Raw genomic sequence first — 12,249 nt, forward strand, 5'->3', positions numbered from 1 at the left:
ACAATACCTGCCACAGTTCTGTGTTTATTCCGGTCTGTTTAGTTTAGTTGTTTAGGTTTTGTTTCTATTTATAAGCTTAGAAAAAAAAATCCATTCACAGCAAGCTTTTAATATCACTGTTCATTCTTCACTCCCTATTTATATCCTTCTGGAGCTCTGTGATCAGAAGATAGTACTACCAGCTTCCCCTGGTGTAAGTGTGCTCACAGAAAAAAAAGCAAGCTACACAATAGCTCTACCATTACACAAAGGATGTGCATCAACATCTGCACAAGATAATATTTTCCACAGGGTCAGACTAATGGGTCATATACTCTGCAATTTTTTCTAATGGCTCAGTTTTGGTAAGGACTGTGGAAGCAAAGAAATGATGAGAAAAAGGGAATATTTCTTCACATTCAACTTCAGTTATTAGTGGTTGTACCCCAGGGAAGTGGGTACAGCCCCAAGCCTGGCAGAGTTCAAGAAGCGTTTGGACAATTCTGTCAGGCACTTTGAGAGCACTCTGGGGTGTCCTGTGCAGGGCTAAGAGCTGGACTCGATGATCCCTGTGCATTCCTTCCAAATCAGCAAATTCTGTGATGTGCATTGAAGGTATGAAAGGTTGCCCATGGAAACCTAAATTCTGGGCAAAGCACTGCAGATTTGAAAACAGCAATTTTCTGTGAGCCTCTGAGCCATGTCAGAAGCACATCACACGTGCTTACACACAAAGTGTGGTTAGCTTGTCTTCTGCTCCTTGGGACACCACCACACAGAAAGCTTGGAGCTCCTGCATCAGCTGCATTGATTGGCAAGAATTTCCCAGGAGCAGGAGACACCAAACCTGTTTGCTCTCATAGGTGATCACTCTTTCCATTCCACCCACGGTTGTCCTTAACTTGTCTCACTCTTTCTCCACACAACACCCCACAGAGTTCTGCATCTCCCAGCTCCACAGATGTCTCAGCATGGAAGGAACAGCCCTGGACCTCCTCAGATTCTGTGTAGTGCCATCAAAATCCACTCCGTCTTCCCAGTTATGACTGCTTTTCTGCCTGAGGAGAAACATTGCAAATGCAGAGGTACTGATTACATAGGGTGATTTTCTCTAGATGGAATCTAAGCTCTTAATTGAATAAATAAATAAATACAGCACAGAACATATTGACACATGTTCTGTTTTACATGAGACATCTCAAAGAGGGACAGAAAGGCTCTCAGCAGAGCACAGGATGGGCACACTGAAGCAGAAAAGTGTGTGGGTACAGAAAGCCCATTTTCCCTCAACTGCTTTAAATCACAGTCTTATTACAGGTGGAGGGTAAATGGAGGCAACTATGAGCTTCATTTAACAGGTCAGGGGCTGGGACATATCTAATTATAAACCCATTTACCCCTAGCCTAAACATCCTAATCTCAGCCCAAAATACACAAGTCTGCCTGCAGTGACACAAAGCAGCGATAGCCCGTTCAGGGACCTCCAGCCTCAAAGAGCCCATGTTGTTCTTTCAGCTATCACAGTTTATTTTTTGGACATTGAGGCTCCAGAGGCTGTGGAGCAGCAAGGCACCATGAAGAATACAGTGATTTGTGACTTCAAGGATGAGGGGAATCTTTTCAACAATACCATTGTCTGTCTGTCTCCACAAGATGTACTGCAAAGGTTAATTTGTTTTGAAATCCCCATTTTTAATTTGCATTGCTGATCAACCTAGCAATTATAAATGTTAATCTATTCTTCAGTGGCCTTAAATTCAGAGACTGAGACTGTTGAACTAAATAAAAATTCCATCCCTTGCTCTGATTTATTAAAACTTGAGTGATATGGAGAACCCACTGAGTCAGAGCTCTGATAGGAGCATGCTTTCAAAGCACATCCTCAATTAATTTTAAAGCAGGAGGGACCAATTTATATCCCTTTGATTTAAATCAGTTTTGTTAATTGTGATTTAAATCACAATTTCAATAATTCAATTTGCATTGCAGTTGTGCTTTCTAGCAGATATTCATGACAAAGGGTTATTCTCAGAGACTGACACCTAATAAAAATGCTTGATTGCAAAGAAAGGTAGCTCTGAGCTGGTATTTAGTATTTGTTTTTGTTAACTCTTAGTTAACAAAAACAAATAGCACACTAATGTCACACGTCACTATATATCTAAGCATTTATTTTGGGGGTTAATTTTTATGTTTCATTTATGAGAAAAACAGGACATGGAGGTTTTAGTCACCTGATTCACTTTTTAATGTGTGCTTTGTGTCATGCTGCTTCTAAACAAAAATATCCAGAAGAACATAATTGTTTAAGTGGAACTACATTGTGTCCTGCGTATTTTAGGAAATATTATCAAAATATTCCTTGCAGCTGATGTACTGAACAGTGCAAATATCAACAGCAATAATCAGCTGAGCTATTTTTTCTTTGCTTTCCTATTCTTCAAGATTAGAACTGGTTGATCTCAGATCTTCCCTCCCCCCCCCCCCCCACCTTTTACTCATAAAATGGGAAAGGATAAGCAAATTTTCCTGTTCTTTCAACTACCAGTTGTTTTCCCAACTTGGAATGCTCTAGTCATTAAGTGATGTAAGGCAGATAAAACAAAAAGAAGAAAATGTACTTTTTGCACCTGCAAAAAAAGGGCTGCAGCTGTCACAAGCTAGTTTATTACTCCAGAAATTCCAATTCCAGGTGTCTAGTTAGTAATTTCTCCCCTTTAGTGATATGGCATTCTTCAGAATTTTGGCAATGAATACATACTCAGTCATTATTTTATGAAAGAGGTTATTAATAATAAAATAAAATTTTATTTTGGGCATTCATAACAAATTTAGGCTGTCATCATTTCAGAACGTGTGACTTCAAGTTTTATTTTCAGAAGACAAAAATATTAATTTAAAAATTTAAAGATGAATGAATGTGCGTTATAAAAACACACATTGATTTCTTGGCACTAAGGAACCACAGACAAAGGGACAAGAATGTGAATGGACTAATTGCCATCTATTTCTAAAAGAAACACAATAAAACACTGTAGATTTTTATTTTCTAGAGGATTTTTCTCCTGCCCTCAACTGACAAAGTATGATTTTTACCACTTGCACCTGGACAGGGATTCTTCCCTTCCCCACAAGGAAAACTCTGGGCAATGAACTCTCCCTACAACACAATTCTCACACAACATGAGAGAAAAGGCACAGCTCTAATATCAAAGTGTTGTTTCTTAATCCAAATGCTTATTCTTGATTCTATCTAAATCTCTACCTGATTATAAATTAGTTAACTAAGTTAATGAACTATGTCAGTTAACGATATGGCTGCTGGGTAAGAGAGCTTTCCCATTCAAGTACTTGATGCAAGTTTGCAGCACAGTTTCTTAGGGCAATGAGTGGTTTCAGTGGACTCAGTCTAAAGGCTTATTTTGGAAGTCTTTTCCACCCTTAATGATTCTGTGAATCCCATCCCTAGCAGGGCAGGGCACCAACACTGACTGCTCAGGCAGGCTGGCAGGAGGGCAGGGCTGGATCCATCTCTGGGCAGCAGCACCACAGCACTCACAATGCCCTTTGGAGCTGGGTAATAATTTTCCTCTGGGCTACTCTTGCTATTTGGCACTAGGAAATTGTGTTCTCTGGGCCAAAAATCTGTGGGGTAACAGAGATCACAAAAGAGACATCCAGACTGCAGCCTGCAATGGGGGTTTACATTAAGTCCTTCATACCTTAGTGAGCTCCAGAACAAGCAGCCTTATATTAATTTTCAACCATTTTCTGAAATAAGAGACATTTGTTTTAATTTCTGCATGATATGCTGAAGATGCCACCTAGTACTTAGTTACTGGTGTTAACCAATAACCAGGAAGAATTCTATGTTGGTGCTTAGGCCCTAGGAATTTGAAACTAAATTAAACAAGCAAGCAAGTTAGCTTTTCACCAGTTGTGAGTGTGCAGCACAGGAATATGCTCACCAAAAGGTGTGGGAGAACTGGGAACAGGCAGGGACCCACCTGGGAGGGAGCAGGACAAACACCCAGCTAACTTTTCCATAAAGCCTTGCAGAAGTACTTCCCAATCAGATGAAAACCTGAGCAAAACAAAATAAAATAAAAATTTGATAAGTAAACAACAATTTTGCAAAAGGGTAAAAGCATTTCTGTTGAATAAGATTTTTTGCTTACTCTAAACTTCAGAGCAGGCACAAACTAAAAAGAGGTGCCAAAAGCAGTAACTGAGGAGCTGTCACCGTGCTGCAGTTAAGGATATACACCCACAAGTTCCCCTTAGCAACACTTACTTTTCTGCTGAAAACCACCACACTTCACAATCCCTTTGTGCAAGTGCCAGCCTACCTAGAACTGACAACTCAAATGTGCAGAACAGAAAAAAGGGATCAGGAGACACTGCAGTCCTGTATTTGGAGAGCTGCACTGTGCATTCAAGACCAATTAAATACTTTAAAACCTCAGTGAGTACCTGCAAGAGTTATGTCCACTAAGCCCATCAAGTCTGCAAAACTTGCACAGGAGAATCACAGAGGAATTTTGCATGGGAAGGCTCAACACACAGATGTAATTTTTATCCTTTGGAACACATAGGAAATTCCAGCAATCATTGAATGAAGTCTGAGTGTCTTGTTGAAAGATGTGCATTAAGCAAATATAAACCATGAAGTAAATACATGGAAAAAGTAGTGCCTTGGAAGAAACAAACAAGTGATATATGGCATCAGACTAAACAAGCCCATGCAAGGCCAAGATAGAGCAGCTATCTCTGAAATCACTAGGAAGTAATCATAAAGAAACACTTGAAATAATAAATAAAATAGAAGAAATAGTTCTTTTCCCCTAGCACTCATGTCGGAAGCAGTGCAGAGTGCCCTAGAGCTGGACATATAATTCTCCTTTAACCCCTTCATGCTGACAGTGAAAGATGCTATACTGTGTCCATTGTACCTGGTCATCAAGGAATTGCCTCTGTGCAAGGATTCCTCATTTGCACAAAGCTGAGGAACTTGGGCTGCTCCTCCCAGACAGCACTGGATAAGACAGACAGGGGTGTCTGAGGAGGCACCACACTCCTGCTACACACAAGCCTGGCATGCACCAAAACAGCCAATGCTCAAATGACACAGCACATGGCACATTGAATGCTAACCAGATCCAAATTTCAGATTGGCTTTCCTGACACCAGCAGCTCATGAAGATGTCTGTGCTAGGTAGGTATTTCACCTCCTGTGTGAGGAAGGCAAGCAAAACAAGTAAAACTAGCTGACATCAGGAAAATTGAGAAGCTGCAACTCACACAGAGTTGGCCCAGCAATAATCAGATTCCTCACTCCTTTATTTGCTCCTGGACCAGATCCATTCTGTCCAGATAAACTCCTCCCCAGTGCACTGCACAGCTCTGGTGTAATGAAGTGATGGGTCATGCTGGTGCTATCGCATCCAGGATTTATGAGGAGACATTATCACCTCAAATAGGGAATTGGAGTGGGCAGAGAGATTGTGGCTCTGCAAACAAGTCTTTTAGGCATATTTAGATGGGTAGGACGCAATCAATCAAATTAAGGTGCTGTGCATGGATGTATCTCCACTGACCTCAGAGAGAATTCCAGCATACGTTGGTACAGGATCTGGTGGTTAGGAATTCTTTAACCATGCACATCTATTAGCAAAAGCAGGTACACCTCCTACAGGTAATTCAGCATATTTCCTCTCCTTTTCTGAGTAAAATGTCCAGTGCTGATACCAAAGCTGCCTTCCCTGCTGATCCCCTTTTGTCTCTGCTTGGCACGTTACTTGCATTCTCCATTCAGCAGCAGCTGTGCATAGCTGGTCAAACACTCCAAGTTATTTGTCAAAGTTTTCCTAAGGCTTTTCATCTCCCTGTTTTCCCATGAGGTGCCCAAACACAAGTCATCTCTGTTGGCTTTTGGAGCACATTAATTCTGAGCACAGCATCAGAACTGGCAGGTAATCAGTTAGCTGGAGGTTAAAGTGGAGCATTTTTCCCTAACAAGGGCAACAAAAAGGTGGGAAAGATATTTCTGAATTAGAACATTTTTATTCAGGTAATATATTTCCTAGAGGCACACCTTTAATGCCAGCTCATGGGCAATTCTTTAACTAGATGCAATCTGAAAAGCCACTGGAGGTGGAGAAAAACAAAGCAGAATGTCTGATTTATCACTTCTGAAATGCAAGGTGGGGGGATAAACTGCAGCCTCAAGGCTTTGAGGCCTGAAGCACTGCACCACTCTGGATCCAGGAGGACAGAAAGAGGAATCCTCCAGCTAACATCACTCACACTTACCCTCAGACTGTGGGAGATGTCACTGTGAGGGCACAAGGAGGAAAGAAAGAGCCCTGAAGAGCAAGGACAGCAACGCAGGAGCTCTGGAGCACTCAGCTGGCAGCACAACACAGGAAAAGGGTCTGGGGGCCTGACCACACACAGCTTTTGTCACACAGTGAAGAGGGAAGTAGATCATATATATCTGCCCCATCTTGTAGCCCTGATCTAGAGCCAGTTAATTGGGAACAGGAGTTTTATGTAAGGATGAACTCCTTGGAATCTTTTAACATTAGTATCTCTCAAATAATTTATTTGATTTTGAGCTGTCTCCTAGGAAACAGTCCATTTGTGTCAGCATTAAGGAGTAGGATGCCATGCATAGTTAGGAATGCCTGTTAACCTCCACCCTTGGAATGCTCATCCCTACAAGACAGGAGGAGAGAGGGCAGAATGGGACCTGATCAGGGGGAGCCTGGCTCCTGTTTGTGCTTCAAGAGTTCTCACACCAAATTTAAGCCCAAATTCTGTCCTGTGGTGTCAGGCCAAGTGGATGCACAGGTAGCTGAGTGAGGTCAGGAATTAATTTGACACATTATGGCCCCAAATTCCAAAATGATTTGTGGATGTGAAAAACTTTCCTACCCTAATCAACAGGAATATTCATGTGCATGAAATTGGATGGGTAAGATCAGGATTAATCTCCAGAGAAACAAAACGATGTAAAGGCTGTTATTTATCCTGGCTGTGCTATTTTTCTGAGAGGGAAAAAAAAAGGAGGAAAGATTTGAATTATAGCTATTTGATGGGTAACATTGCAGTAGACAGGTTAGTCCTTGTAATCTGCTGGCACTATCAGCAGAGGACTAAATCAAATATGTTTTTATTCATCTTATGTATCTATTAATCCAATCCATTGCAATGGTTATTCAATATTTATGTTTGTATGAATTACTGCAGATTTCATTCCCTTTTGAAAACTAGGATAGCTGAAATGGTACAGGATTGCTTTTTATCTGACAGAGCTTTAATGTCTTGCTTATCATGGTTTCACCTGAACTGTTGTTCTAAAAACTAAATAAATTAGGTTTTGGTGAGATAAGAAGTTCCAATATTAGACCCTGATACCACTGGTCACGGTGTCATGATACACCCAACATTCCTTATAAATAATAAGTGTGTGAAGATCTATTTTTTTGACTGCCTGTATTAGTTTGAAAAAATGGCACTTACCACACTGAGTAACATTTAACACTGCATACACTGTAGCCAAATTCCACTCTTTAGGAAGTAAAGAAAACCTCTTGCAGAAGTCAGGAAAGACTTTCTTCTCTACTTGTAGGAATGAACATAGTCTGTAGCTCCTGTCACTTCGTCATATCCGTCATGGAGCTCTCAATTTGGTACAAAGCATTTCAGAGAAAAATAGATCAGATTTATGTAAATCAGAATATGCCTGTTGCTGCACCCTAGCACTGAGATTGCAGTTCAGCATCTTGTTCCACTCTGCAGTGAAGAATCATCTGAAAGTTAGACTGGAGGACAAAATCTGCAAACAGACTTCAAAGGAAAACCCCCTGCCACCTTCTATGTGCCCACCATTTCTAGGGAGCAGGTGAAAGAAGGTTTGTAACTTCTGCGACTAAAAAGCCTTTTTCCCCAACCTTGCTCCCAAAGAAATCTTGTCACATATATATGTTAAACCAGGTCCCAAGTCCAGTAAGACAAGAGAGACATCAAGAAAGTCCAGAAAGACATCAACACAATTCACAACTCAGTTTTCAGAATCAGTGGATATTTTTCTTTGCTTATTCCATACAGGAGCAGTCAAATGGAGAACTTAGAATGACCTTAAAAAACTGAAACAAGAACAGGAGACAACTCTTAATGCGGCTGTGCCATAATCCAGGCTACCCCAAACCATTCTCCAAAGCAAGAAACAAAAAAGCCCCATCAAGAAAATAGTGCCATAAAACAGAAAAACAAAGTGTAAACAGAAAAATAAAACCAGACGCCAATGTGCACCCAAAGGAACTATTAAAAGCAAAATGCTTGTCAGGATAGGATGCTCCACTGCACACATCTGGTGCTCTCAGCAATTCAGAACATTTCTTTAATTGCTACACCTGAGACCAAGAGCAAGAAATAAATCCAGACACTGATCTCAATGTATTTGGAGGCAGGTAGAGATGAGTAGCAGCATGAGGATTTCATTGAGGATAATCAAGCAGTTATGCATTACTGCACTGAACAGACACGCTTGGGGTAGATCTATGCCTCTATAATTTGATGTCTGTTTTTTAAATCCTTCTGGTGCCAGACATTGCAGAGATAACTGTGATAAGCCTCCCATTTGGTATATATCATGCAGTACTTTTTGCACCATCCAAGATGTCAGTTCAGCAATATCCAGTGGAAAAGGCAATGAACGAGATGTCAGAGCAGCTGGACTGACTCCAGGCTGTTGTTTCTTCTCATGGGTTGTTGCAAGTCACTGAACTTTGCTGTTCCTGTTTTATTTACTCAGACTCTAAGTACTGGCTACATGTTTAGACAGCACCTTGCATGATGGATCCTCATTCACTCTCAGGCCCTTAGAAATGTGTAAGTCAGTATTATTCACGTTTCATGACTTAGGCTTTTCCTGACAACAAACAGTGAAGCCTGCGTGTTTATTGCGAGGAAAGGATTCAAAGATAGGCACAACATAAGAAAGAACAGAACTAACACTTGCTCTGAGAAGCTGCTGGTGTTTCTAAACTGGAAAATGAGCTTGCTCAGCAAGTCCTCTTGCTCAGAATCTCTATATCCTTCACCTCTCAATAGGATGGTGAGAGGTTCCTCACCATTTTTCTAAGTGGTGCGAGTCCATACAAAGGGTGGGTTAGATACTGATGTTAGAATGTTCACATCCTTATTAGAAGGATATGTTATCACTTCCTTAGAAGAAGAATATTATTTGCTCTGAATCCAAGCTAAATATTCTAAAATTGCTTTTAATATTTTCTTTCAGAGTAAGATCAAGGATTTCCTTCTCTTGACTCAATTTGCTATAGCTTGTCCTTTGTGAACAGTGGCATGCCATAGCCAGCTGTCATTATTACTATATATTTCTCAGGTGTATTTCATGTAGACCTGGTGACCCAGCACCCCATTTACCCAAAATATCCAGTTCTCACCCCTGCCATTTCCCAAATCAGGAATGATATATCTTGAACTACCTTAACTCCCTCAGAGCATTCTCATCCTTCAAATAATGAAATTTTAGCCATTTGTTGCCTTACAGCACATTTGAAGTCAGGAAAAGATATTAGGTTCTCATTCTTCAGGTGCAAACTGAAGTACAATCATGTTCTTAACACTGACCAGTACTAAATGCAGGATACATAGGTGTCATTTAAAGAGTCAAAAAGCCACTGGGTTTTAGCAAATCTGAGTCTGTTCAAATAGTGTCTTTTCCAGACAATTTGCCCTGCCTTGCCACAATTCATTTAAAAGAAATAATTGAATTAAAAAGTTAAATAGAAATAAATTTTTTTACACAACAGAATATTCCCCAATTATGATGGCCCATTGCTCCAGTGAATAGCAGTGCAGCTGAGCAGAGGGCTGTGAGAAGAGTTCAATCAAAGCCATCAGTCCTAACTGTTGTGATCAGACTGAAATTTCTGGTGAGTGTGGGGATCAGTTTCCTGATTTCATCTTTCACAGAGCACAAGCAGAATAGATATCAACAACCCCTTTACTGTAGACCTCTGGCTCATTTTATTTGCATCTGATATGGACAATGTCAAAAGATGTTACCTCTAAATTGTCAAATTAAGATGAAGCCTGAGACTTGCTGATCCCTCCTCCTTTTGATGCTCAGAAGAGCTGGACATATTTTGAATGTCTGATTTGGTTTGTAGGTAATGTAATGCCTTTTTAACAAAGTTGGAATTTTGGCCCAGAAAAGAAGATGAAAACACATGAATTATCTTGAAATGTGCTCTAATGCTGAATCAGAAGAAATTAGGTCAATATTCAAATTGTGAAAAAACCCAAACCAAAACCAGAATACCAACAACACTCAAAATTCCAACTATACTCATCTTAAAAGTCCTTCTGATGACAGTTGTTACACAACAATATATTTTCATAGAGGCATAAATATAGATAACTTACAATGCCATTAAGAGTTAACAAGGAATGCATATACACTGATGTATTTCCTTTTCCTCCCATCTTTAGGAAACTCCTGAGTCACTGGACTTCCAGATCACATTTATCTTTCTCTTTCATTAAAGATTCCTCTATACAAAGATTTGTGACCATCTCAATGACAGGAAATTTTTTTTCCCCAAAGCTGAATTTCAGACTTCAATACCTCTTCATTGTGCAACTGCCTTTTCCTCAGAATTACGTTAAACTTATTTAAGGCTTTTATTTCAATTTAATTTAAAATAGATTTCCTGAAGATGAAAAGCCTTTGGGTTTTCTTTTGGCCTTCCCCTTGTTCCTACTTCCCATGTAATAATGCCATAATGATTCATTATTTGATGTTCTCTGGCTTCAGACTTATACTATAATTGCCTAATTTCTTATGAGAAAGGCAGATAAGGAAATATTTCAAGAGGCTTGTAAATAACTGACAAGGACCACAAGACTGTAGTTATTTTTAATTTATATCTGAAGTGCTTTGCTGTTCTAGCTGAAATAATGTGTTTGTATAGTTTTTCTCTGCAGCCTGTATCATTTATCACTCAGTAAGCAGCATGAGCTGCACATCCTGCTTTAAAACCTCAAAGTATTTTCCTAGTTACCATTACAGCAAGGTATTATAGTCTTCTGGAGAATCTATAGTGGAGTAATAAACTGCATGACTTTGAGTAAAAGACTTTCCTCTTTGATTTAACTCTAGACTTACCAGCTAGAAGTTTCCAGTCCTGCATGGTTGCTTGGCTTTCCTGTGCCAAATGAGCCAGAGTTTGATCTCCTCCAGATTTTTTATTGCACCCCTGCAAAATAATTGAAGAAAATAAAACCCTTAAACTTGTCCTGAAAGCTGAACTTGCAATATCTTTGCATCCTGGCATTTAACTCTAAGAGGGAATACAGGTTATCTAATATGTGCTGCTGCTCACATGATGAATGCTACAGGTGCTGGTGCTTATGTTAATAAGGAAGTTAATGAGAAAAGCCAGGCTGGTTCATGTTTTGTAAGAAAGAGAATTAAACCCTATATTCATCAACTGGAAAAATACCAAACATTAGAAAGGAAAGAATGGGTACAGTCCAAACAAAATAAAATTCAAGAAAGGAGAAGGAAACAATCATAGCTAGAAATATCAATGAATAGTGTCAGACATTGATGTTGTATAATGCTGCCTTGCTTGCAGGATTTATGTTAATATTGTTAGTTACTTCCTGAACAATGGCTGAAATAAGGATTTATAAGGATATTTAAAAATAGGATGAAAAGATGGAGAGAGGAAAGATCAGAAATCCAGAAAAACTTGAGTTTAGATGGGTGTCTACAGATCTTTTTCTTGTTTATTGATGAAAACGTGAGGCCTTGTAAAAGGACTTAAATGTTAAAAAACCCCACTAAGATTTTAGTCACAGCAGATAGGTAATTCTTTACAGGGAGGGTGGTGAGGCACTGGCACAGATTGCCCAGAAAACACAAAAACCTGTGGATGCCTCATCCCTGGAAGTGTTCAAAGCCAGCTTGGATGGGACTTTGAGCAACCTGGTCCAGTGGAAGGTGTTGGAATGAGATGATCTTCAGGTCCCTTCCAACCCAAACCCTTCTATGCTTCTCAGATCACAAAAGTGAAAACATTTGGGTTTTATGTTCAATTCAGTCTTTACTTCTATATCTGCAGAGCTTTGCTTTGCAAACAGTGATAATCAGGTTAAAGTGAAGAACATTCATGTAAGACCAATTTCTCCAGTTACCTACACTCACACCTGTGTAAAGGTAAAATGCAATTGTGT

General features: G+C 39.8%; 1 protein-coding gene across 1 annotated transcript in view; it reads right to left on the minus strand.

Moving 5' to 3' along the window:
• Positions 1-11,201, minus strand: part of LOC134422367 (uncharacterized) — a 41,923-nt gene extending 30,722 nt beyond the window's left edge. The window contains exon 1 of the mRNA XM_063164341.1: positions 11,177-11,201. Within this exon, the coding sequence (XP_063020411.1) occupies positions 11,177-11,201 (25 nt within the window). The remainder of the gene's footprint in view (positions 1-11,176) is intronic.
• Between the last annotated feature and the right edge of the window lie 1,048 nt (positions 11,202-12,249).

This window comes from Melospiza melodia, chromosome 10 (genome assembly GCF_035770615.1).
Source record: "Melospiza melodia melodia isolate bMelMel2 chromosome 10, bMelMel2.pri, whole genome shotgun sequence".
NCBI lineage: Eukaryota > Metazoa > Chordata > Aves > Passeriformes > Passerellidae > Melospiza > Melospiza melodia.